Below are 27,821 nucleotides of genomic sequence, written 5' to 3'. Positions count from 1 at the left end.
ACTACGTAATTTACAATGAATGAGACAGCCATTCTGTGCACAACAGTTTCCTTCACAGCGCTGCATATCACAACTGCAGTGAACGAAGCAAATCAGTTCTCTCCATAATGCTGTTTCGTTCCTAGCCAAGCTATATCTTGAATGAGATAGGGCTCATGTGGGGGGGAAATAGTTTAAGATCATTTAATAACAGATCCTATTGTAATGATTACTCAGGCTAAGGCAGAGCTAAATTTGCGTGAATCACCTTCACATTATAATTTCCTGAGTTCTGAGTGTTTCGCTTTGCAATCTTACCATTCTTGTGACATAAATTTGGGGATTTTTAATAGAATTTCCTACATTTTTAAATAAGAAAATATAGAAATTCCACCATTCAACTTTTTGTTAAATAGCTGTAGATTGCTCTATACTGTGGTATTCATGCAATCCATGTGGCCTCCTTCCATACACAACTTTCCAGATTATTCAGAAGAAGACAGGATTCCTTTGGACACTTTTGCCTACTTCCTTACTTTGTATTATACACACTCATATGTTGTATGGAAGGAAGAATCTTGTCTCCTCTGCTTTTCACCTTCATTAATTGTAGACAAAAACACTGCACAGCCTACAAATTTTCTCAATCAACACACTTCTGTTCAAGCCCCATAGAGTACTGACTGACCATTAAGAGACTGCAAACTCCAGTCATGCACAAAATACAATTGTTAAAATCATATAACATTGACAAATGATAGTCAACTTTCACCGGCATTCTGAAAAGTCCATTTGCAATTTAGGGACTCTCTCCCTGCCAGATTTCAAGTGTTTACCATCTGTCCCTGCTGTGCTAGAGCTGTTCATAAAAAAAGTTGCCAACAGAACTTTTTAAGGGATAAAATATATTCCCCCCCCCCGCTATCTTTGTTCTTTTGCTCCCACGTCTGCCAGATTCTGAAAGAAAGTTGAAGATTGTATAAGCAATGGAAAATAAGCCTTTAAAATGAAATAAGTCTAACATCTTAAATATAGACATTGCTATATTCTCTACCTATAATATTACAAGTTACTGTCTCTTGTGTTAATTTGCCAGACTGTAATGGAGGCTGCTCACTCAGATTGCCAGTGAAAATGTCAACTCTGCACTGGTAATCAGAGTTCCAGCCACCATCTTCTCTCTCATTTTTGTTGGGTGCAGAAATAGTCGTATATTCATATCAAAATTTGTACCAGTTATCAGTGTGTCAACACTCTCTGTATTTCTGCATGGCAGATTTGAGCCTGCTTTCTCGTTGCTTTGGTTTTCTGCTTACCCGTGTCATGCAAAATTTGAAAAAATAAGCCCTTACTGTTGTAGCAAACTGAACAGCTGCCAAAGAATCAAGGAGTACAATTTGTATGTAAGCATTTTAGCTTTCTCCATTTGCCTATGGACAGTTCATGTAAGGAAGCTACTGCTAAAATTTTCTGGAAAGTTTCACAAAAGAACAAGGGTTGAGAACCTCATGCCACCTGTAGTCCTGTAAGCCAGGTAAACAGACAGATCTCCAAAGCCCCACATCCAGAGAATTCCTCCAGCAGAGATAATGTGATAGGCTGCCTTCTAAGGACTCCTCACAAGCCCCGAGCTAGGGTTGTGCTAAGGGCAGGGTAGGAGAAGTATGTTGGGGTGGGGAACTCGGGATGCATAATGCAGCTCTGCAGCCTATAGAGCAGCCCAAGGAGGTAACTGTGACTTAGGCTGTGTACATTTTGCCAGGGTCCTCTCGAGCCCCAAGAGCCGCCCAGGATTACTCTCCTCCCCCGGCACTGTGAGGGCTATGCTGCACCTCTAAGGGCTTGTCTTCACAGCAGAGTTTGCTCAACGTATAACTGGAGTGCTGTCCCTAAACCAGCTCCATCCACACACAATAATCACTAGTTCAAAAACTCAACTGCTGCTGATGCTTGAGGTAGTAATGCAGTGGGGATATAGTTACAGGCTACAAACTCAGGTTAGCACAACTCTTCCAATGCTGATTCAGTCACTCTGTGCTGCTAATCCAATCACTGTGTGCAGCTCCAGTGTTGCTTCGCAGTGTGGCCACTCCACTCGTCTGTGCTGCAATAAAACACCCACGGGTGGCCCATGTCAGCTGACTCAAGCTTGTGGGGCTCAGGCTGGGCGGCTGTAAAATTGCAGTGTAGACGATCAGGCTCGGCTGGAGCCCGAGGGTCCCAGAGCTATTTTTAGCAGTGTAGTGCCTGCTGCTTCCCCACTGCTGAAATCTTCCCCATACACAGGGAAAGGCTTCCTCAGCAGGGAGCTGCCAGAGACTTTCTCCACTGCCTTCCCCTCACCAGAGCCTAGGGTGACCAGACAGCAAGTGTGAAAAATCAGGACGGGGGGTGGGGGGTAATAGGAGCCTATACAAGAAAAAGACCCAAAAATCGGGACTGTCCCTATAAAATCGGGACTTCTGGTCACCCTACCACAGCCTTTCACTGCTGCAAGTAGCTAAAAACCACAGTATGGACACAGCCTGCCTTTCACTGTGATCTGTGACTACATGTAGCCTACACGCTTTAAGAAAGGCTTCAACACCATAGTATATGCAAACTGAGAGTCGTCATTTTGCAGGTCCCGTAGAATAGGCTGCTGGGGGAGCTGTGGGTCTGTCATGCTTTTAAAGTGATAGTGCGTAAGAAACTGTCAAAATCTTGTTTTGGGGCATTCTTCTATTTCCTTTGTCCTCCTGGGCTCCCATAATGAAGACATAATTTTAGCATCAGAAGGGTCTTTTATTGATGTTCTGGATGTAGGTGTAGCCCACAGGACTAATATATTCCGAGGGTTGAGCTGAAATCAGATACACGTGGGAGCCATTAAAAACCTTCTGAGGGTGGCATTATATAAATCAGAAGAGTTGGCAGATTTATGTAAAATATGACCATGAAAAACCTTTTTGGATTATTAACAGCCAGAATCAAAATCAAAAGGCAAAAATTAAGTTTGTCCTCAAGCTTTACACTGCCAGATAAAAACAAATCTTGCTATCCCTGTAACTTTTTACTCAAAGTGCATAATGGAGATAGGCAGAAAAAAGAGTGGTTGTATGGAGTGTACTTTAAAGCCCATGAGCTTGGAGTAGTTAGTTACTGAGAATTGTAAAGAAGAGAGACAAAGAGGCATTGCTTGGTTTTAAGCAAGCAGATGTATTAAATTTAGTATGCAGAGGATTAACTGGTAGGGCCATGCTTTCACAGGAGGGCCCAACAGGTGCTCCTGCAAAAATGCACCCTTTTCCAATGAACCCACATAAAATGGTGAGTCATCTTTCAGTTGCCACATTGGTTGTGCTTTCTTTTGAAAGTCTGGCACTCAATATGTCTAATCAAGTTTGGACTACAGGACTTGCAGAGCAAGGTGCTATTTATTCACTGTGAGTGAGAGTGGCAGTCTTGGCTCTTTATGAGATAAGCAAAAAAAATCAGTGTAAAGTCTACTCTATGTGATCTTAACAGATTCATCTGAAGGACAAATCGAAAAAAAGTCAACCACAACACTTATTGGTACTCATCCTCAATGAAGGCAATCAATGAGTCTGCTTGTAAAGTGCTACTTCTTATGAGTAAGAGAAACAGAATCAGACCCAAATTGTGCACCTAAGGAGGCTTGTATTGTACATGTAAGCATGACTAATTTAACTGAGTCGAAAGTGGACTGAAGGGGTTGAGGTGGGCTGTTGTGCCCTTTGTGTAATACAGGAGGATAGTGTATGTATCTAAGGTTCTAGAAAATAATGTATGGTGTTATGCTGTATAAGTTATATAGTGGTAGTTTTAGCCTTCTTCAGCTTAAAATTATTTGAAATTAAAGACTGAGAGGAAATTTTTTTTCAAAAGCGCCTATGTCCCATTTTCAAAAACAACTAAATCCTATCTTCAAAAGTGACTTGGGTACATATGAGCCTAGCTTTAAATTTAAATTTACATTTAAATTCAATGAATAGTTGAAGAAGAAACCCAGTTTGAATGAAGCAAGGCAGGTAATCAGTTACTGATTTCTAGCTATCATTAACATTATGAAGTATATTGGATACACTTCCTTCTCTTTGAAATTGGATGTGTTTTTGAGAATCCAAATCAAATATAATAAATTCAGGTGGTCATAGTCAGTAAATGTAGAGTTCTGGACCTTTTTTTCCAGATTATGTAAACCGTTGATCTGCATGGTTAACAGCTGTCTGAAAGGCACAAGACCCTGTGAAATAGTGGGTGAAATGTCAGAAAGTATGTATTTGACTATACGATTCCTAGATTCAAGAAGGGACTTAGTACTTTGTGAAGCATTCTCCTTAGAAACTTTGGAAATCAGACTCGGAATGACTAAACCTAGAAGAGTAATGGTTTTATAATATGTCTTTCCCCCCATTCTCCCCTCCCCGCAGAGTTCCAGCAATTGACAGTGTCCAAAAAAGGAACTTTGGGGGGTATTTTAAGCTCAAATACTAAAATAATCAGTATCATGATCTCATATGAACCAGGTGGCCAAAAACAATCTTTGTATCCATAAAAATACTACTTTACTGGACAGATTTTTCTCTGGAATCATGCACTCTGGGCCAAACAATTACAAGGGTATGTATGGGCATGGAATCTGTAGTTTATACAAGACTGTGACACCCCACCAGCAAGAAATATATGAGCCTAGACTGTTTATGGGGTTTGGTAAGCTTTTCCTTGCTCTCTACCCAAAGTGGGCCTTATTGGGTATTATGAGATAATGAGTAAGTTCAAAGGTGGTTATGATGTAGTGGTGGAAACAAAGAGGTTGTGAGTTATGATGATGTGCCAGTAACCTTCTGTCCTACTGTGTTTTTATACAGTTTTTCTCAATGATGTGTAAAAAATAATAATAATAAACTGGCAGATGGTAGACTCATCAATCTTCCACACTGAATGAATGGTTTAAATTAGTCATAGAGTGGAAAACAAAAATAAGAACATTTTATTGCTTTTTCAGGAAGGCACAGAGAAGGTCATAATCAGCAGGACAAAAATGACTCTTAGAGTGGATTAAAAGTGTTGTGAAAAGCCTGTTGTTATGGCTTCGGTTCCACCTTGAGTGCAACTAGTGTGAGATCAGCCAGTTAGCAGCAGTTCTGCTTATATCAGGGCAGTAATTTGATGGCAGGGATGATCCTTGCACTACAAATAAGGCTTTTTGGATTTGCTTTTCCTTTGCACATACCACATGAAGCAGCTCAGCAGCAGAGCAGAGTAGCAGTGCTTGGACTGAGTGCTCTTTGTCAGCTCCATCTGGCCTGCTGTGTTTATACAAAGCTCAGGGACCAGGCGAGTCCCTTTGGAAATACAGCTGACTGTTTCATTGCTCTGGTTAAAATGCCCTAAGGCTGCTGAAAAATCCCTACAGTGAGGATGCTTTACCATCAAAAAAAGAAAGATTGTAGGATCCTTGCATATCTGTCAAAAGCCTGGAGCTCTAGTTATTTGCAGGGGGTAATTGAGGGCATTGCAACTGCCAAAGTGTTTCCCCTTCTGAGACCAGAATGTATCAAAAGTATTTTTACATCAATCATGTCTCCTAAATTGGCCATGTATGAATGTTAAAATAATCCCAGATGCAAAGTATCCTGGCTCCTCCATTCAGCCTCACAAAGTCACTGAAATTTAAGTCATCTTTTAAAAAGAAAGAGAGGACTAGGTGCTGGAGGGCCTCATTCTTCCTGGGGAGTTACTGTGAAGTTTTCCCGATGCCCCAGTCAGGATTTTTATCTCATCTGTCCATATCTGTCTGTCTAATCTGTCCCTCCTTTTGTCTGATCTCTTTGAGTGTTTATAAAGTGCCCATTGCAGTAGCATCTAAGTACTGAACTCAGTATAGAGAGCTCTGAGAGGTGTCCTGGAGCAGTCAGTTCAGTTCTCAAATCTGCTCTAGATATGATCTAGGCAACTGATGTAAGTATGTAAAACTGATTACAGATAGATCATAAAAACAAATCAAGAAACCATACTGATTTCAGTAAATGAAGGCTCTCTGTTAAATGCATGCAACAGTAATTTCAAGCCATTTTCAGGATATGGGTCAGGAAAACACAGATACAGCTTAGAATTCAAAAGTGAGGAAGTGGATTCAATTTGTATTTTACATTGTCATCATATAAATTTCAGGACAAAAATTGCATGCCCTTATTTATCATCTTGATCATTTTCTTGAATATTACATCCTCTTCCATCCCCCTGAGGCTGATTATTTAGATTGTAAACTCTCTGGTGCAGGGACTGTCTCTTGTATTGCAGTTTAGAAACAATGTAGTAACAACTGGGGGAAGGAGGGGCAAAGAAATTTAATTCTACATTATCCCTCTTCTGTTCCAAGTGAATGAATAGACTAAATGATTCCACTCCCTGTTTGAAATGAGTGCAGACTTTACACTTCCCATCTGCATATCCCAGGTGAAAACCAGACTGTCTTGTTATTGTGTAGTATAAGAACAAAGAGACACTTTGTTAAATTGAAAGGTAACATAATATATTCAAAGCCAACAGGTAGAAATGCTTCTTCATATGGAATACACTGCCGTAGGAAGATGGTCATCAGGACAAGTACTGTGGCTGGATTTGAATTGATAAAATATTTTGATTGATCAAAGGTCATTCATCACCTGATGGGGTCGGCAGGGAATTCCTCACTCCCCATACCCAGATGCAACATTGAGCAATGAGCTAGATGTATCAGTGGGGGAGGGAGCAGGTGCCTCTGAAGCATCAGGCATTGGCCGCTGCTGAAACAAGATACTAGATTGAATGGATCAGTGGTGTAATCTGGTTTGGCAGAACCTGTGTTTCTTTGACTTTTTCGCCTCTCCAGAATTGATTCTGCCATTACAAAAGGCTACAGAAAAAGCCTAACGTTCTTTCCAATGAGTGAACATAGGTCTTGTTGAAAACCTACCACATCGCCTTTAACGAGGCAGTGTTCAGCAGGACAGAGGTCCTCGCTTATTTGATGTGTTTATGTTGTTTTCTTTTCTTTTTCATTTTAAAAACGCATTTAGTTGCTTAAAGCAAAATCTTATTTCCAAGAGCAACCCTGGAGAACAAGCAGCTGGGAAGTTGCCACATGCAAACAAGCACATAAAAACCATGAATTAAAAGGAAAATGTAAATTTCTGAACCAATACTGATAACAGCAGCAAATTAGCATATTGATATCCTCTTTCATCGATACTATAAGCCTGTCAGATGAACGGAAAAGCAGGCCCCATGTTGTGCAGTGCATACTTTGAATTAAAACTTTACCAATTGTTCCTTATTGAGTTACTGTCTTAAATACAGGTGGTATTTCTAGGACTGACCTACTCATGCTGAAATAGTGTTGTCATATTATGTGGCAAGTAAACATATGGGGTTGGAGTAGAGAGGGATAATAGCTCTTCCAACATCACACATTTTATATAGTTGAGCTACCCACCCCGCTATCACCCTGAAATGGTTTGCCATCTGGTACCTTCATTCCTACCTACAGAAATGCAAAATGCTGCCATTTAGAAACATTTTTTAACAACGTACCATAAAAATCCTATCTTCGCCTGTACCAGGGGTTTGAGTTATTTTGTTGTTCTAAGTTCTCAGATGTTTAAGGCCACAAGGGACCATTAGATCATCTAGTCTAACCTCATGTATAACATAAGCCAGAGAATTTCACCCAGTTTCCCCTGCATTGAGCCCAGTAATTTCCAGTTTACTAAAGAATATCTTCCAGAAAGGTATCCAGTCTTGATCTGAAGATACCAGGAGATAAACTTGCATTTTTAGTTTGTTCTATGGCTAATCACTCTCATTCCATAAAAATAAAAGAAACAATAAGGACTTCTAATTACAATCATAGACCTATTCAAGATTCCCTTGTTATGGTTTAGGTGTCCTGTGCAGTGGTTTTGTGTTACACATAATCGGAGCACGATTCTGCTCTCACTTACAGCTGTTTGAGTCAGGAATCCCATCACCACAATGTAAACCAGTGTCAAGCCTTCAGTATGATTCTTAATTGTTTGCACGGATACCTGTATGAAAAAAAAATGGGTTTCCAAATATATGTTGTATAAATTTGCTTCTTTGCCTCCCCCTTCCCTCCATGAAGAAAAGAGGTTTGAAATCATTGCTCTTGTACATCTGATTAAAAATAATTTCTCTTGTCTTTCTTTCTAGAAAATTTTAACTATGATTCCTACGGAGGAAGAAAAACAGAAGATCCAGGAGGCCCAGATGGCAAACCCTGACATCCCACTGGGGAGTGCAGAGCAGTTCCTTCTCACTCTTTCCTCCATCAGTGAGCTCTCCGCTAGACTCCAGCTTTGGGCTTTCAAAATGGATTATGAACTAGTGGAAAAGGTAAACTTCCTCTGACTGGGAGAAGGCAATTTCAAGTCCTTGTTTCAGCTTGTTCAGTCTTTATTATTACATGGCTGGCTATGTTGTGGGTATGGTGAATGGATTGTTTTTAGCTTTTGTTTTGGTGACCAACAGGAGATGGGATGGAAGAAGTGGGAACATTTTAGCTCCTTTTTACAAAAAAAAGTAAGGGTTATGTCTTCCTTCCTCTAATTAGGCAATAATGATTTAGGAACAAGGAATTTCCTGGGGATGAGGGCCCAATCCTTACATACTTCTTACCCAGATATTATTCAGGCAAAACACTTGTTGAAATCAGTGGGAGTTTTGCCTATGTAAAGACTTAGTATATCAAAATCTGGCTTATTGTGACCAGTGGAGCGAACTAATCACTATATTTATTCATTAGCTAATTTATAAGATCCCTGGGATCCCTCAAAGTTGTTATTGCTATTGTAAACTCTTGAAAGCGTGTGGGGAGAAAAACTAAGATTATCTCTCAGATGTTTTTCTAATTTTGCTCACTAACAGAATTACTTGTATGCAGGCACAACATTGCTGCACTTGTTGATGTGCACTATTCAGTCAAAGAGCCATAGAAGTATTTTGTGAATTGTTTGTGCAAACTGATGCAAGGTAGATTGTTGATGGATGAGTGAGGAAGAGTCAACATTGTCTGGGTGATTTCATACATTCGCTTGCTAACTTTCAACAGGTTTTTTATTTGATGCTTTGGAAAATTTTGAAATATTATTTTTAGCAAGTTCCTGACTGGCAAAACAGACAAACAGAATTCATCTGGTTTGAATGTTTTTTGGCCAAATTCATCTCTGATGTAACTACTGTACTTGCAGTGAAGTTTTACTAAGAATAAGCTTGGTCCGTGATCTGAGGCCTAGTTAGTAATAGCTCAATCAATACAAAATCTCTTTATTTTCTGGTTGGACTTTATGATATCCCACGCTGAAAGGAAATGCAAGAAATAATGTATTAGAATGCAGATTTCCTATCAGATCTTGCAAATTCCCTCCTGTTAAGGATTTTCCTCACAAAGTATTTACAAAAGATGTTCTTCTGCTGATATTAGCACTTTAGTTTCTAGACGCAGATTTCATCAGAGGTCAGAGTTTGGCTCTTCCTTTTGTCATATTCTCTACCTCCTGAATTTTTATCAGTTTTTATCAGATTTGAGGCAGAGTCATTCTGCTGTTTTTGATATCTGTATGTGTGTAAAATAAAATAAATAAATAAAATATTTCCATATGGTCAGATTTAAAAAAATTGTGCATGTATACAAAAGTCATCATTAAAATGTCATCATATGCCAATAGTTACCATACACATAACACAGAAATGTTTGAGAAACGGTAGTTTTTTGCTGTATTTAGAATAGAAAATAATCATGGATCTCAGGTATTTTTTGGTAAATGTGTCATTTTAATGTCCTCCACTTTAAAGTAAGATCATATTTTAAGGCATAAATACAATGGGAAAGTGGCAGAGTTAAGTTTGATTTTCAACTTTAGTCTCCATTTTCTGACTTTTCTGTGCTTGGCTCCTCAATATGGATATTGCATTAATGCTAATTCTTTGCACCAAATTATATGTAATTCAAATGCCATCAAATTATACAAAAATTTGACATCTTAAAAGAAGTGACATCTTAAAACAAGTTTGAACTTATTAGAAAGAGGTTATAATTTTTGTTAATTCCCCTAAATCAAGAGAGAAAAGTCTTGAGAAAAGTAATGAGAGTAGTTAAACTGGGAAAGACAAGGATTCCCTTTCATTTCTCTTCGGCATAAAATGATTACGCCCAAAGCCTGGTCAAACTGTAGACCATATGCTATCATTCGTTAAGGAAATTTCATACTTTTTCACAAAGTATAAATCTTTAGAATAAAAATTATAAAGTTGTGTCATAATTACTTTGGATCTAGAAAATGGTATTATAACCCTTTGCCCAATCATGAGTCTGTCTTGTCTATTTACATGGTAAATTCTTAAGGGCAGAGACTGTCTATTGCACTCTTTGTACAGCACCTGGCACAGAGGGACCCTCTGTGGTCTCTGAGGTCTGGGTTGGCCTCTAGGCACTACTCTAATGCAGATAATAATAAATAAGAATATTCAACAGATGTATATAAGGGATTCTAAGATGGTATAATTTGCACATGAATTGGCTGGATGAAGATGTACATTAATTTAACTGAGGCAAACTTATTATGTCTAACATGATCTTGCTGGGAGCTACCTTGTTATCTAGCCCAGTATCAAGTAAGATACACCATTTTAAGGCTGTTGTACACACAGAGCTTGTACATTCTGAATTTAAATCAGTTTTTAAATCAAGTTAGTTAAACCTGTGAAAATCCCTGGGTTTACAACTGGTCTGTATTGATTTAGCTTGATTCAGTAATTTACCAAATGAAGCTAAATCAATATAAGCTTACAAACCAGTTTAAGTGTGTCCACATAGGGGTTTGTACCAATTTAACTAAATCAATTTTACATGGGCCTCGTCTACACTTAACAGTTAGCTCACGATAATTACGTTGGCCAGGGGTGTGTGGAAAAATCACACCCCGAGCATCATAACTATGCCAACCTGACCCCCAGTGTAGATGCAGCTATGTCAACTTATACTTCCGTTGGCATAGCTACCTTTGCTCAGGAAAGTGGTATTCCTACACCAATGGAAAAAACCCTTCCATGAGAAGAGGTTGCATCTGCACTAGGGGGTTATGCTGGCACAGCTATGGTGACTTAGCGGCACAGTCTCCATAGTGTAAACATAACCTTAAACTGGTGCAAGCTGTGTGTGTTTGTGTATGTAGGCAAGGCCTTAGACCCCCTTACTCCCATAGTCTGATGTGTAAATTATATCACCTCTGAATTTGTTCGCCCTGCCAATATACCCAAAATAAAATGTACAGTACTCCTTTTCTTTTGATTTACACAAAATGGTAATATGATAGTGACTGTCAGTGCATTTTCTCTTGAAGCTCCCTGCACATGTTTATGATAAAATAGCCCTATAATCTACAAATAATCCATCATGTTTCCGCTAGGCAAAGAAATTCTCAATTGTTTTGCCACTTGGCCTGAAATACTGAGGCTTAATTTTGGCTCCTCAGATCATCAACAGAGTGATAATTTGGAGAAAGAATGCTGGTTACAGATGACTAAGATGAAATTTGCTGATAGAAAGGACTGAGAACTATATGTACCTTATTGTACATACAAAAGAAACAGCCCTTGGCCACCCAAAAAGACATAGAAATAAGCTCATTTATTTCAATTACTGTATATCTCTCTGCCTTTGAATTATACAGTGTAATCCATTTCCTGAGATAATGGAGCGGAATTGGTGTCTGTCAGTCTATATGCCTGCTTACTGATAACTTGCATGTACAGAAAGCACATTAAGAATTTGCAGGTTAAAAGGTTAAAATCAGAGGCCATTTTGTAAAGCTTGACACTGCCGTGTTTTTTGAGTTTTCAGGTGACAGACTGATATACAGAAGTAGTCACATCTGCATCTCAGAGGTGGCCATCACTTGTAGGGACCAGTAGAGGCAGATTAAAGATGTCAAGTTACCAAATATTCTAGGTTTTCTTTGCTCTTGAAACATCACAAAAAGTAGAATTAAGACATTTCATTAGTGGAGCTTTTTATGCCTCTAACTCAAACACAGCAGCCCCTGCAGTGAAGCTTCTTCCATTTTCAATCATATAACATCCCTGTGACAAGGACACCAATCGCTTACGTGAACAAGCAACTTTAGGAAATATTTAATTTATTTCTCTGCTGGGTTTTTTTATGTGATTTAGTAGCTGCAGCATCACACAAGTGCCAGTTCTCTGCAGGATCACTGTTTAGAACTTTTGCAATAATTAATCTAAAACATAGAATTCAGACAGAATGATCTATGAGAGCCTAAAATCTTCACTTTTTTTTTTAATGCCAGGAAGTTGCAGAACCACTTTTAGACCTGAAGGAAGGAATGGACCAGCTGGAGCATAATAAAACCTTGGGATTTATCCTTTCTACTTTACTAGCCATTGGGAACTTTCTAAATGGAACCAATGTAAGCTTTTGTCACCCTATTATTTTATTACTGACTATTATCACAGACTTTCCTCATCAGCTTCTGTACCTTGTATCACAGTTATCACCTAGTATATGTGTATTTCCAACACATACATGTAATTTAAAAAACAAAACCTACATTGTATGTTTCATTAATTCTATTTTCCCCCTTCAAAATAACCTCAGAGAGATTTGGAACCAGTCCTGGTCCCAATTTTATACCAGCGTAACCCCATTGACTTCAGTGGAGTTGTTCTTGATACACACTACGCTGGTATAAAACCAATTTTACACCAGCATAACCCCACTGACTCTTAAGAAGTATGTAAAATTGTATCAGAAAGAATCATGTATTCTTCCTGCTCTGGGATTCTTTTTATTTAAAAAGAGTAATCTCTTCCCCTCACCGCCCTCATGCAATGTATATCTTAATAAATGTTTTCTTTCAGGAGATCTGTGTGGACAAAATAAACTTACTTTAAAAAAAAATTCCTTTCCTACACAGGCCAAAGCTTTTGAGTTAAGCTACCTCGAGAAGGTTCCGGAAGTCAAGGACACAGTGCATAAGCAGTCTCTCCTCCACCATGTCTGCACTATGGTGGTGGAAAAATTCCCAGACAGCACAGATCTTTATTCAGAAATTGGGGCCATCACTAGGTCAGCCAAGGTATGTCTGTGAACAAAAGAAGAAAAGCTCCTTGCATTTGCTACAGATGCCGGATCTTTATCAGTCTCCATGAAAAATGAAAAGATTTTAAATGTAACATTGAAGTTTTTTGCTTTTATTCTTTTTTTTTTCCTCCCCTCCTCACAATTCTTCTTATGAATGTGGATTTTATGGAGTTTTAAAGATACCAGTACTCTTATCTTTCTGGCTGTATCTCAGAGATATCTCTGAGATATCTTAGTATCTCAGTATACCCCTCAGATTGCAGCCATGCTACTACATTGTCCATAAACCTGAAACAAATTCATTGCCTTTGTTGTGCTTTGATACAACTAGAAAAGAGTTATTCTAGAAATCATTGAAGTCATCATTATTTACTACATGGATTTATTATAACATTATTACAGAAATTAGGGACATATCTTTGTGAGTTTGTCCTTCGCTATTTTCAGGCTAGGATTTGATTTTATTGGTATCGCCCGATGGCTATTTTCTGGTATTGGGGAAGCCATTCTTTTTTAAGTAAATGTGTTTATTTAATTATGTCAAACTCATCAAGAGACCAAGAGGCACTGTTTTTTTCTTTTTCTTTTAAAAAAACTACCTGCATCAGAAGAGTTTTAGAGAGACATGGTGGATAAGGTAATATCTTTTATTGGACCAGCTTCTGTTAGTGAGAGAGAAAAGCCTTTGAGCTTACACAGAGCTCTTCTTCAGATCTGGGCAATGTTCTCACAGGGTATGTCTACACAGGGATAACAAAACCTGCAGCTGGTCCAGATCAGCTGACTTGGGCTCACAGGGCTCAAGCTCCGGGGCTGAAAAATTGCCATGTAGATATTCGGGCGCCAGCTAGAGGCCAAGTTCTGGGACCCTGTGAGGGTTGGGGGCCCTGGAGCTCAGGCTCCAACCCAAGCCTGAATGCTTCCACAACAACCTTTAGCGCTGCAGCCCAAACCCCATGAGCACAAGTCAGCTGATCTGGGCCAGCCGCAGCCATGCTGCGTGGCTTTTATCCCCATGTAGACGTACCCAGAGTGTCACAGCTAAATACAAGATGGAACAGATTATTTAGCAGCAGTCGTTAACACATATTTCAAGGGACCATTCAAGGTGAAATGGTCACAGTGGGTAAAGGAGAAAAAAAAGCTGGAGGAGGAGGGGTTAGTGGTTTATAGACTGTTATCATAAGCCATAAATCCAGTGTGTCTATTCAATCCCTGATTTTTAGTGTCTAGCAAAGTTATGAAGTTAAGCTCCCAGGCTCTTCTTTTAAAGGTGTCGTAAAGGCTTTCTTTGAGGATGAGGACTGAGAGATCAGATATAGGGTGATCGCTTTGTGAAAAACGTTCACCCACATGATATGTTGTTTGTCTTTTATCATGTGTAAGTTCATTCAAAAATGTAGTGATTGTCTGGTTTTACCCACGTAGTTGTTTTGGGGGCATTTAGTGCACTAGATGACGTACACCATATATTATGATAGGCGTGTATAGGACTCATGGATCTTGAAAGGTGTGTTGTGGGAGTTGTTGGTCATTGTAGCAGTGAAGATATGTGTACAGGTTTTGCATCTGTTGTTCTGGCAGGGTCTGGTGCCGCTTTGAGTTGGTGTGTTCTGTCTGTGGGGAGCTTGCTTCTGATGATGAGGTTTGACAGGGTGGGGGATTGTTTGAAGGGCAGAAGAGGGGTATGTCCACACCTGGAATACTGCATGCACTTCTGGTTGCCCTATTTCAAAAAACATATATTAGAATTGGAAAAGGTACAGAAAAGGGCAACAAAAATGATTGTGGGTGTGGGACAGCTTCCATGTGAGGAGAGATTTAAAAAGACTGGACTATTCCGGTTGGAAAAGAGATGACAGAGATCTATAAAATCATGAATGGTATGAATAAGTTGTTTACCCCTTCACATAACAGAAGAACCAAGGGGTCACCCAATGAAATGATAGGCAACAGGTTTAAAACAAATAAAAGGAAGTATTTCTTATCACAGTGCACAGTCAACCTGTGGAACTCATTTCCAGGGGATGTTGTGAAGGCCAAAAGTATAAGTGGATTCAGAAGAAGAATTCTGTACATTCATGGAGGATAGGTCCATCAATGGCTTTTAGCCAAGATGTTCAGGGATGCAGCCCCATACTCTGGGTGTCCCTAGGCCTTTGACTGCCAGATGCTGGGACTGGATGACACAGGATGGATCACTTGATGATTGTCTTGTTCTGTTCATTCCCTCTGAAGCATCTGGCATTGGCCACTGTCGGAAGACAGGACACTGGGCTAGATTGACCATTGGTCAGACCCAGAATGGCCATTCTTATGTTCTTTATGAGAGGAAAAAAATTTTCCCTTTTCTTTTGTTTGTTTAGTTTTTTTACTACCAGAGGCTTGGGATGAGGGAACAACAGTCCCCAAATTTTGTTCTTGTCCTAACATAATATCTCTGTGCTGTACTAACATACTTCTAGGGTAGAGCTTCATTAGAAAGCCATATTTCATATGGAAAGAAGGTGCATTTAAGCTTTTTTCTCACTATTGACAGCTTACAGTGTGATTCTACTCTGCAAAAGATGTAATAATGGCACTTTCCTCCTCGACAAATTTGCTCCTTCTGTGTGTCTACTATGTGTGTGTCCTATCTACTGACTTAAACAGTGACAAAAATAAATCTTACTTCTCCTTACTCCTGTTAGCTCTGCAGAGCCAACACAAACATCAGCAGGGAGTGGGATTCTATTCCATTTTGTGCAACATTAATTGCATTCATTAGTAAATGCCAAAGAGTCAGGCCTGTGGAAACCACTAAAGGCACTGGAGCTGCACAGGTATGGCCAAATGCCTAAATCTTCCAGTCCCCAACGTGGCACACAATGTGTGACAAAGACCCAAAATTGGGGCACAGAGATAATCTTTATGCAGGAAACATACAGTTGGGTGGGTTTCTTCAGTGTATTCCTTCCATTCCTTCAATGTATAACCTCAGCTTCATGCATCTTTAATTCTTATGTAAAGGATTTTCAACAGTAAAAGTGAGCGGAGGCCAAATTGGTGTGGAGCAGAGGGAACTCTGGGTCTAAAAAGAGTGACATCCCTTATAGTAAGGGACATTTTGTCTTTGTCTTTATCTCTTTGTCACTGAGAATATAAATTTGAAGTCATAGGGGGCTGTACAGTTGTCACTGAGGACAAATTTAGTCTTCAGAGCTTTTATTACTGAAAGTGATATTCATGAGGGAAAGAATCCAACTTGACTCTCAGAGTCAAGTTGAATTTTCTGACCTGTAAGTTAGAAACCACATGTTTTTTTTTTATTTTTAAACTGCATACATGGAATATGGAATCATTGAGAGATAATCAACATGGGAATCCAGAATGCAATTATTACAGAATCGCTTTTCACGGACATGGGAATAGCTCAGACCAGTGATCCATCTATTCTAGTATCTTGTGTCTGGCAGTGGTCAATATCAGCTCCTTCAAAGGAAGGTGAAAGAAACTCAGCAGTAGGTAATTACAGGATAATCTGCCCCCAGTGATTGCTCATGTGTATTCCACAATAGGTGTGCGTGCTCACCACGTGCACCGGTGCCGGAAGTTTTTCCCCTGGCAGTACCCGTAGGGGGAGCACCCCAGCGACTCCCGGACTGGCGTCTCCATGGCGCGGTATAAGGGGCGCTGCATGCTTCCCCCACCCTCAGTTCCTTCTTGCCGCCAGTGAAGGTGCATCGGAACTACTCTGCTCCAGCTTCGCTGTAGCTCGTCCCCAGAACTTTTCGTTTGTTCAGTGCTTGTACCTGTAGTCAGTTAGTTGTTCCAATTAGTTAGAGTGCCCGGGCCGGGGCACGCCCCACATCCCGGATTTTAAGTCATGCGACTCTTGTAGGCGATCTATGCCAAGGAGTGACCCGCATGCGGACTGTTTATGCTGTTTGGATGAGACTCACATCAGCGATCGTTGCAAGGTTTGCAAGTCATTCAAGCCTTGGACTAAAAGAGAAAGGGACATTAGGCTCCGGGCCATTCTCATGGAGTCGGTGCTGACCCCGACTCCGGAGGTCAAGCTTAAGTTCCACATGATCTCCCTCCATCATCTGCCATCATCCCCTCCATCATCGACCCTGGGGATTGGTACTCGGCCCTGGACCTATACTGACGCATATTTCCACATCCATATATACAAGGGGCACAGGCGCTTCCTCCATTTCCTGGTGGGACAGAACCACTACCAGTTCACGGTCCTCCCGTTTGGCCTATCCACTGCCCGCAGGGTGTTCACGAAATGTAAGTTTGTGGTGGCTGCCTACCTCAGGCACCGAGGGGTCCAGATCTTTCCCTACCTGGACGATTGGCTGGTCAAGGGCAGCTCCCGGTCACAGGTGCAGGATCACGTGACGCTCCTATTGTCCACGTGTGCCACCTTGGACCTGTCAGTAAACAACACCAAGTCCATATTAGTCCCAGTCCAGCGCATAGAGTTTATCGGGGCGCTCCTGGACGCCTCGACGGCCACGGCCTCCCTCCCACCAGACAGGTTCGAGACCCTAAAGGGGCTCATCGACTCAGTCACGAATTTCCCTGTGACAATGGCCAGAGTGTGCCTCCAGCTCCTGGGTCACATGTCAGCGTGCACGTACGTGGTCTGCCACGCCAGGCTCCGAATGAGGCCCCTCCAGTTGTGGTTGGCCTCGGAGTTCTCCCAGGCCCGGATCAGGATGGACAAAGTCCTCACTGTGCCCAACCCAGTGATCGCCTCCCTGCAGTGATGGTCCTCCCTGAGCAACTTGCTCCAAAGTGTCCCCTTCCGGGACATGACCCCGTCATTGGAGCTGGTGTCCGATGCGTTGGACCTGGGTTGGGGAGCCCACGTGGGGACCGTTCAGACCCAAGGGCTGTGGTCGGCCACAGAGTTGTCCCTACACATAAAAGTCAAAGAGCTCAGGGCTGTATGCCTGGCATGCGTGGCCTTCTGCTCACACTTACAGGGCAAGGTGGTCAGGGTCTTCATGGACAACACAGCCTTGATGTTCTACATCAACAGGCAAGGCGGGACCCAGTCCTCGGCCCTCTGCCGCGAAGCCCTCAGACTGTGGGACTTCTGCATAGCACATGACATCTCCCTGAGGGCCTTCCACCTGCCGGGTGCCCGCAACATGTGGGCCAATTATTTGAGCAGGGATTTCTCCTCCCAACACGCATGGTCTCTCCACCCGGAAGTGGCTCACCAGCTCTTCCGAGTGTGAGGAACTCCCCAGGTGGACCTGTTCGCGATGAGGCAGAACAGGCGTTGCCCCCGGTTCTGTTCCGGGGGGGTCTGGGACGGGGCGCTATCTCAGATGCCTTCCTCCTGTCCTGGTCAAGCCAGCTTCTCTATGCCTTCCCCCCATTCCCTCTCATCAGCACGGTCCTGGAGAAAGTAAAAATGGACAAGGCACAGGTCCTCTTAATTGCCCTGGCATGGCCCCAGCGGCATTGGTACGGGATCCTCAAGGGCCTGGTGGTGGCCCCGCCGCTGCCGCTCCGTCCAGACCTGCTCTCCCAGGACCAGGGCCATCTCCTCCATCCCAACCAGCGGCTCTCCACCTCACGGCGTGGCTGCTCGATGACTAGGTGGGGAGCAGCAGATGTGTTCAGAGGGGGTCCAACGCGTCCCCCGGAAACCCGGCTGCTCTCCACATGCCACGCCTACTGGGCAAAGTGGTCCAGGTTCTGTAGATGGGCTGCTGAGCAGGGTGTTTCCCCAGTGGCCGCCCTATCCAGCTTATCCTGGACTACCTCCTTCACCTTAGAGCCCAGGGCCTGGCGCCCTCATTGGTCAAGGTGCATCTGGCGGCCATATCGGCCTTCCATCCGCCGGTGCAGGGGCACACGGTGTTCTCCCATGCTATGACTGGGCGGTTCCTTAAGGGATAGGACCATCTTTTTCCGTATGCTAGGCCTCCTGTCCCACAGTGGGACCTGAACTTGGTGCTATCCCGTCTCACAGGGCCCCCGTTTGAACCTCTGGCCACGTGCTCTTGGTCTCACCTCTCGTGGAAGGTGGCCTTCCTAATTGCTATCACGTCGGCCAGGCGGGTCTCAGAGCTCAGGGCTCTGACCTCCGAACCCCCGTACACGGTTTTCCATAAGGATAAGATTCAGCTCCGCCCACACCCCGCATTCCTCGCTAAGGTGGTCTCCGCCTATCACATGGGCCAGGACATTTTCCTCCCTGTCCTCTGCCCTAAGCCTCACGCGTCCAATGAGGAACGCCGCTTCACATGCTCGATGTGCATAGGCCGCTGGCCTTCTACCTGGAACGGACTAAGCTGTTCAGGAAGTCCTCTCAACCGTTTATTGCCTCGGCTGAGCGCATGAGGGGTCAGTCAATTTCCAATCAACGCTTCTCCCATTGATCACCTTGTGCATTCGCACCTGTTATGATCTGGCGGGTGTTCCCCCACCACCGATTGTGAAGGCACACTTGACTCGGGCCCAGGCCTTGTCACTGGCTTCATGGCCCACGTCCCTATCCAGGACATTTGTAGGGCCGCTACTTGGTCTTCAGTTCACACGTTTACCTTGCACTATGTGATCATCTCCCAAACTAGGGATGGTGCCGGGTTTGGAAGGGCTGTACTCCGTCCCAGGAATCTGTGAACTCCTACCCACCTCCAACAGATATAGCTTGGAATTACCTATTATGGAATATACATGAGCAATCACTCGAAGAAGAATAGACAGTTACCTTTTCCATAACTGGTGTTCTTTGAGATGTGTTGTTCATGTCTATTCCACATCCCACCCTCCTTCCCCTTTGTCGGAGTTGTCTGGCAAGAAGGAACTGAGGGTAGGGGGAGCATGCAGCTCCCCTTATACCGCGCCAAGGAGGCACCACGCCAGGGGTCACAGTGGTGCTCCCCCTACGGGTACTACTAGGGGAAAAACTTCTGGCACCGGTGCACGTGGCAAGCACACACACCTATTGTGGAATAGACATGAGCCACACATCTCGAAGAACGCCAGTTACGGAAAAGGTAACGGTCTTTTTCCTAATAATCCCCAATAACTGGAGGTTGGCTTATTTCCTCAAACAGGAGATATTATATACCTTCCAAAACTCTTGCTTTGCCTTTTAAAAAATATTTACTATTAGAACCCTAGATATTTTTCTTGTGCATATAAATGTTCAGTCTTCTTTTGCATCCTGCTATGTTCTTGGTCTCAGTGATATCTTTTAACAATGAGTTCCAAAGTCTAATTGTGCATCGAGTAGAAAGTATTTCCTTTTATCAGTTTTGAATTTGCCAACTTTCTGTTTCATTCTTGCGACATATTGACTGATTGAATTAACAACCCTAATTTCTTCAATCTTTCTTCTTCATTTTTCCATACTCTAATTATTTTCACATCTGTCTTTGAAGCCTCTCTATATACTTTTTTTGACATGGGATGAAAGAAACTTAAAACAGTATTCCAGGTGAGGATTTATCTAATGGCATTATAATATATTCCATATTACTTTCCATCCCTTTCATTAAGCATCCTGACATTTTGTTTGCTTTTTTAAGTGCTGCTGCACATTTTACTGTAGTCTTTATGGAGCTGTCCATAATGATGGCCAGGTATTTTCCTGAGTGGACACAGTTAATTTAGAACTCAGCAAGGTGTCTGGGCAGTTCAGATTATTCACTCTTCTGTGCATTACTTTGTATGCATCAACACTGAATTTTATCTGCCACAATGTTGTCTATTTACTTAGCTTGATTAGATCTCTCAAGTTTCTCAAAATCTTCTGAAGCCCTGACTAATCGAAATAAATTTCTGTTACCTGCAGATTTTCCCCTCTCAGTGCTCACCCTCTTTTCCATATATTAATCAAGATATTAAGCAACAAAAGTTCTAGTACAGAGCCTTGTGATATTGTGCTGTTAATGTTGTGCCATGATGAAAAGTGACTGTTTATTCCTCTGCTTTGTTTTCTCCCTCTTGGCTAGTTTCTGATCCGTGACAGTACTTTGCCTCACATCACATGACTTCTTAGTTTTGTGACTAGCTTCCTGTGAGGGACTTTCTCAGAGGCCTTTTGAAAGTCTAAATTAATTTTGTTTATTTGTTCTCATGTGTCCACTATTTTATTGGCACATTGAAAGCCTTTGAATAGATTTGTGAGACACGGTTTTCTTTTGCAGAAACTGTGCTGTTTAGAGTCTATCACATCATAATCATCTAAATGTTTTATAATTATGTTTTTAACATCATTTCCAACCAGTTTACCAAGTATAGAGGTAAGGCTTGTTGCTCTATAATTTCCTGGCTCAGCCCTCACACCTTTTTTAAAAATATGGGACATTTGCTACCTTCTAGTCCTCCAATATAGTTGCTGATTTTAATGAGAGATTGCCTAGTTTTGCTAGCAGCTCAATCATCTCATTCTTAAGTGTCTTCAGAACTTTAGGTGTGCACCATCTGGGCCTAGTGATTTGTTCCTTTTTAATGTATCAATTTGTTCCAATGCCTTTTCTTCGGACACCTCAGTCTCTGGTAATACCTCATCTTCATTACCAGAAGAGAGAGGGCCTGGGGTAGGTATTTCCCTAACATCCCCTGGGGTGAAGACTGATGCAGGGAAATTACTTAGCTTCTCAACAATGTCCTTGTCTTCCTTAATTTTTCCCTTTAATCCTTGGTGATCCAGCAGACTCACAGATTCTCCAACAGTCTTCCTGCCTCTAATATACTTAAAAACGTTCTTGGTACACCGGTCCCTCGCTAGAACGCACATCTGTATAGTGTGAATTCACATATAACGCAGTGGCAGCCATGGATCCCAAATGTAATTACTTTCATTGGAATTCATTTTAACGCAGTCCCCGCTATAACAAAGTCTGCGCGTTAATGCAGAACCGTGCATGGATCCCAAATCCTGCATTCTAGTGAGGGTCCAGTGTATTTATTTTTACACCTTTAGTTACTTACTCTGTAGATTTCATCATAGGTCTTCTAGTTTTGTTCTTACATATTGACTGTCATAGTTTATGGTTTCACTAGGATTAGATTTCCATTTTCTAAAGGATCTCTTTTTGGCTCAGATAACTTTCTTATGCCTCGCCAATTGGCTGTACTGGTTTACTTCTTGTTTCCCTTGCTTCTTTTTTGTGTTTAGAGGTTAAAGCACACTTTAAATTGTGACTCAGTTAATTACTAAAAGGATGAAAACTATTGTTGAACATATAAGAAGAACTTATCCTCCAAAATCTATCATAGACTTTTATCTGTGGGCTCTGAAAAGAAGTCTGTATCCTGCAGTTTCAGGAAGTGGAAGAAATCCCGATCTACATTTGCAGTTTCTGAGAGTTTCTAGATCCAAAGCCATACAAAACTGCACCCAGCATTTCAGTCTGTGGTTTGCTACTCTGAGTGGCCCTGCCCAAAGCAGATGATATTCTAAAAGGTCAGACAAAATCACAGTAAGGGAAATTATGGCCTTAATCCTCCCCATAATGCCCAAGGTCTTCCTCTTTGGGATATTCCTGCACATATTGTACCAGTGATGGATTACTGAATTAAGCTCTATTCCCCCTTCATCTTTGCCACAAATCAAAGCGTTAGGACATGGAAACCTTCCATCCTGCCCTCTTCAATGGAATGGTCAGAGACAGTATGTGAAATCTGGTTTAGGAAAACTGGCATAAATGAAGAATCATTATTTCACTGATGATTACACTGCAGTTTGGGCTCCAGTTCATCTATAAGCATCTTTCTAAAACTTCAAGGAGACCCAAGCCACAAAAGGCTAAACAATTTCCATCATGTAGAAAAACAGAGATGCCCCTTCCCTTGGGATGAACATCAATGTGAGAATTCCCTAAATGTTATTTTTAAAAAAAAAACAGCCTGGCACATCTGAAAAGAGTTGAAAAGACATGAAACAAGGCAGTAAAATCCCTTGTGAAGCCTGTGGCTCATCTCCAAAAGACCAAACAAAGTCACAGTTATCAGAAATGGTGATGAGAACACACTTGGGTGAGTGGAAACTCACTACAGAAGTCTAAAACAATACAATGCCATATTATTACCATACAAAATTGTGTAGAGCAGGGACCATTGACATTTTGACCTATTGGAATTTTGTATACAAAGCTATAATAATATCATCACATAAATAACTCAATTAAATACAAACTAATCATAATATAACTCACCAGACATAAATCCCCCCAACCCTTCGGAACCATTCCCTCAGAAAAGACCTATGTAAATAGGCTTTACAAACATATCTTTTGTTCTTCCTTTTAAAAAAGCTGTTTGTTTCTGCTGGTACTGCCCTAGTACTGATATACCCAACACAAAGGCAGGGTTTCAGGCCTCCAGATTTCTGTGCCTCTGTCAATGCTGTTCCTCTCAATGTAACAAGATGAGGCCGGGTTTGCATTGATATCTTTTCTTTGGAGTCAGTTGATGTTAGTGAAAAAAATCCTTGTAAAAATTCCCTTATCTAATCATCTCCATGCATCTGAAGATCTAAAGCCAGCTCCACAGCTAACTTATAATTGTCCTATTCTCCCTCTGAATCACTTATTTATAAAATGCCACACTCCCAGCAGGCTATGTTTGATTCTTCCAGCAAGACTTCCAAATTACTTGCGGATATTAGACAGTGGAAAAGCAGGTGATTTTGAAGAGTAAGCATGAGGAAATGGGAGCAACACACACAAGGGAGTAGCAATTACTTTCAGGAAAGAACTGCTGATTGTACTGACACAGATGCAGGGGGGGCAGGAAGTCTGCAACTAGCTGCAGAGTGAGCCAAAGGACTCCGCTTGGATTTATGGGGAGAAGGGGTGGGTGAAACACAAGTGCTTTTCTGGTATGTTATGGCTCCTGTTTAATCTGACTGAAAGCAGAGAGAAATATTACCTCTAGCCAGGATGGTGGTAGGGATGGGAAGGGAAGATCAAATGGTGCTTCAAACTTGGACTCAGTGATATCTGTTCTTGTCTCTGTGCACAAGGGGGTATTTGTGTATAATGTCCTTTACCATTAAAGTATATTTTGTATAGGTATTTTAAGACAAGAAATCCATAACTTTTCTACCAAATATGGTGTCAGGTGTAAGGACATTGACAGCTGCTCCAACTGGTGAAACAGGTTAGTTGGAGCAATGTTGAAGAATTAGCTGCAATATCCCAGATGGTTTCCACAGCTGGAAGTGTGTGTGTGTGTGTGTGTGTGTGTGTGTGTGTGTGTGTGTGTGTGTGTGTGTGTGTGTGTGTGTGTGTGTGTGTGTGTGTGAGTGTGAGAGAGAGAGAGAGAGAGAGAGAGAGAGAGAGAGATTTAGGTGTTTTCTCTGGAAAAAATGAGTACCTGGCAGTATTGTTTTGATTCACTAACAGTGCAGGTCAAGTGAGCGCCCTTATTATTAGCCGTGCCATAGCATCCATTCAAGCCACCTAGAGTTAGGTTGCCATCCACTGATCGTGTTCCTTGCCGTCTCTGATCATGGAGGTTTTTGTGTGGGATTTGTGAAGAGATTGTTCGGTGTATTTATTTTAGAATTTGTAAGGTGCTCAGGTACAATGGTGCTGTGCAGTGGATAAGTAAAGAAATCGGAATAATGGGTGATATGACCAGTAAGTTCATGCAATCCATTCATGTATTAATCAGTTACTCGATTCTGTTGTCATATTTTTTATAATTATTTTTGCAGGGAGACTGTTTCTGACCTTTTATTAAAAATATGTGGATAGGATGGACACTAACTTTGTGGCCACAAGAATGGAGGTGAGCTAAATGCTGCCCTTTGATGCCCTCATATGACTCTTATTGAAATAAGTTGTATATGGGCACATCGGAGCAGAAATTGAACTAATATGTCAAGGAATTACATTATAGTGGAGTGACAGATATGCACATCATGGTGTGTATTATTACTATTAATAATCATTTATTAGCATGGGTAGCAAAATACAGACCTCACCTGTCCACTAAAACTTGGACTGAGACCAGCAACTCACCTCATGTCAGCCACTGAAGAACCTTTAGAAAGAAATTACTTTTGTTCACTACCATCCTGGACCAGATTCCAGCCAATGACATACGTGAAAGAATGTGAAAGACCCCCTTTCATTATGTCTGCTAGGTCTAAGCACATTCCTTCTTCACTAATTACTCTGAAACTCAAGGGATGTAATTTTCTAAACCTGGATTATGGGATATAAAATTCTCTGGTATCTTTCTGTTTAATTTAAGATATTTATGGAGCACTATCGAGCACTAATATGCTAGATCCCTTCACTGACACACACATTCTGCTTACGGTTTGTGTCCAGTCATATCCTAATCAACATTAGAGTCATACTGACTGAAGATGCTGTTTATTCAGAAAAAACTAGGAGGGAGGTTTCCAAGGCATCCAACTTTCACTGCTTTTCAATGAGAGATTTTCACCTGACCGCCCTTCATGCCGTTGGAAATCTTCTCATAGTTTGAGTTTCACCAGATTGTGTCTCTGAAAGTGGTGGTATACTTCTGATCTGTCCTTTTATTTTTCTGCTACCTTTAGTTCAAACACTAACCATAATTCAAATCTCTCCTTAGTGGTTGTGGCACAAGAGTCTCCCCCCTACCTTTTTCATCAGGCATAGTCTGTACCCTACATTTGTTAGCTGCATTTATGTACATAGTCCTGCATCTTGGGTGGTGAAGTTCATTAACAAAGAATCCCAGCCCTGCGACACTGCACCTCTTTAAAAAAAAACTATTACTTTTCAAAGAAACTTCTATTATTAATACTGACCTACTTGCCTTTCTCCCCAGTTTTTATATAAGAATTTTGTTTACGTTACTAATAAGCCAGCATTTGTAGGCAAAAGCACTTAGCAAATCTACCAGATGGTTTCCTGTACCTGTATTCTTAGCAAATGGAGTGCAATAACTGCATCTTCTCTTATTTTTCTGCCTACTCCTAATTAAATACATTGAATCCTGTGACGAGTTATATGTTAACTCCTAAAATACAAGATTTAAAAGAGAGTGGGTAGATTTTATGGAATAGCATCTTCACAATGGTGTTTGTAAATGTTTGGATAATGTATACCAAAACACGAGGTGCCCACCAGTGTGCTGCAATGACATATAACTAATATAACAAATATTGTTTAAGAAGCCCTAATCTGACTGCTCTTTGAAAGAACTCTGGGCTCATTTGTTACTCTTTCAATGCTCAGAACTTCCCTTGGCCCTGAACAAGGGCAGGAAGAAGAGAATGTCATGTTCCACATCAAAACTCATCCCTGTAATAATGTGGAAATGATCTGTCTGACCTAAATTACAAAGAACTCAAACTGGTCTGTGGTCTGCAGTAGAAAATACCCTATCTTTGAAGGGAGAAAAGCTGACTTTATATGTCTGTGTGTGTATCTAATTATCATTTCAGTTATGAAATTAGAATGAAACATGTCTTGTGAATGTGTTGGTTCTGTCGTCAATAGCATTAGGTGGGGAGAGGCAAAGATGGGGAGAGATTCAGTTCCTGTTTCGAAAATGTCTAGAGCTGATCTATCCACCAGTATAATAATAAAGTTTAAAGAGCTAGGATGAGTCAGCAAATGATAATTATAATATAACAGAAAGCTGTAAGGAATATTGAGAATATATAACAGAAGTTATGCACAACCTTCAAAAAAGACTCAAAATACCTTCCAGTGATCTTGGTAATAAATTAGTTAATTCTCAGTCTGAGTTTTTCAGGCATGTTCAGGAAACTTCAATGCCACTACTCAATTTGAGCTTATTTTGTCAGCTTCCTTCCATTTTATTTTTACCTCAGGCCTGGAGTTGGGGTTTTCAGCCCTGTTCAAAATATCCAGGTAACTGCAGGGGAACAAATTCACTACAAGCATAAGCAGGTACAATATCTTTAATGTCTGAGGAGCTGTGCACATTATGGCAGGGTTGAACTTGACCCAGAAAATGGTTTAATTGGAATAGAAGACTAGAGTTGATTGATATGTGTAGCACACAGTGCAGAAGGGGGTGTCTTGAAGCTGTAATGATAATTTGAAATGACCATCTTTCTCTTTTCTTTATACAATGCAGCATAATTATAAAACACTCTTACAACAGAGCTTCTCTCGGGACTACCTTTTCCATAGTCTCGTGGAACCACAATTTTATGTGAAATCCACCTAAATGCCATGTTAGTCACAGTGCTGTCTTCCAGCTGGAAGCAGGTACTGTTCCTGTTTCCTTTCAACAATAAGAAAATGAATCATCTCTCTCTACCATTGTGTAACTTCATTTTTTTAATAAAATGTTGGCAATAAGATGACATATAAATGGGGAGTAGGGACCTCACTCTGCCCTGCCTCCCTTGGGAACACAGTATGAACTGAATAGCTCACAGGGAAGAGATACGGTATTTTATACGTTGTGATATGTGTACTGTACTTGTAATGTAAACAATCCTCATTTATAACTCTCCCTATCTGAATACCCTTTTTAATCTTGTTAATTCTGACCCCAAATTACATTATGTACCTTTATCATCTTACACCTCCTTGAGGTGTAATTTGATTATTTGATAACACTCGACACCAAGCAAATACTAACCGCAAAATGGAGTAAGAATGCATCAAATATAATAATATTGCTGAGCACGTGTGTAGTTTTGCATCTCCAAAGCACTGTACAAACCTTTGGT

At 41.2% G+C, this 27,821-nt stretch overlaps 1 protein-coding gene and 1 long non-coding RNA gene across 13 annotated transcripts in view; one reads left to right on the top strand and one right to left on the bottom strand.

Annotated features, from left to right (window-relative positions):
* Positions 1-27,821, top strand: part of FHOD3 (formin homology 2 domain containing 3) — a 619,164-nt gene that overhangs the window by 542,603 nt on the left and 48,740 nt on the right. For all 12 annotated transcript variants that reach the window (XM_074945213.1, XM_074945211.1, XM_074945220.1 and 9 more), the window contains 3 exons: positions 8,197-8,379; positions 12,351-12,470; positions 12,978-13,139. In XM_074945213.1, coding sequence (XP_074801314.1) covers positions 8,197-8,379; positions 12,351-12,470; positions 12,978-13,139 — 465 coding nt within the window. The remainder of the gene's footprint in view (positions 1-8,196; positions 8,380-12,350; positions 12,471-12,977; positions 13,140-27,821) is intronic.
* Positions 16,553-27,821, bottom strand: part of LOC141982820 (uncharacterized) — a 33,591-nt gene continuing 22,322 nt past the window's right edge. Inside the window, exons 2-4 of the long non-coding RNA XR_012638227.1 lie at positions 18,364-18,545; positions 17,479-17,565; positions 16,553-17,128 (exon numbers count right to left, since the gene is read on the bottom strand). This is a non-coding gene — a long non-coding RNA (uncharacterized LOC141982820). The remainder of the gene's footprint in view (positions 17,129-17,478; positions 17,566-18,363; positions 18,546-27,821) is intronic.

The sequence above is a fragment of the Natator depressus genome, chromosome 2, assembly GCF_965152275.1.
Source record: "Natator depressus isolate rNatDep1 chromosome 2, rNatDep2.hap1, whole genome shotgun sequence".
NCBI lineage: Eukaryota > Metazoa > Chordata > Testudines > Cheloniidae > Natator > Natator depressus.
Note: the sequence above shows the minus strand (reverse complement) of the source record. Positions and strands in the feature narration are given on the sequence as shown.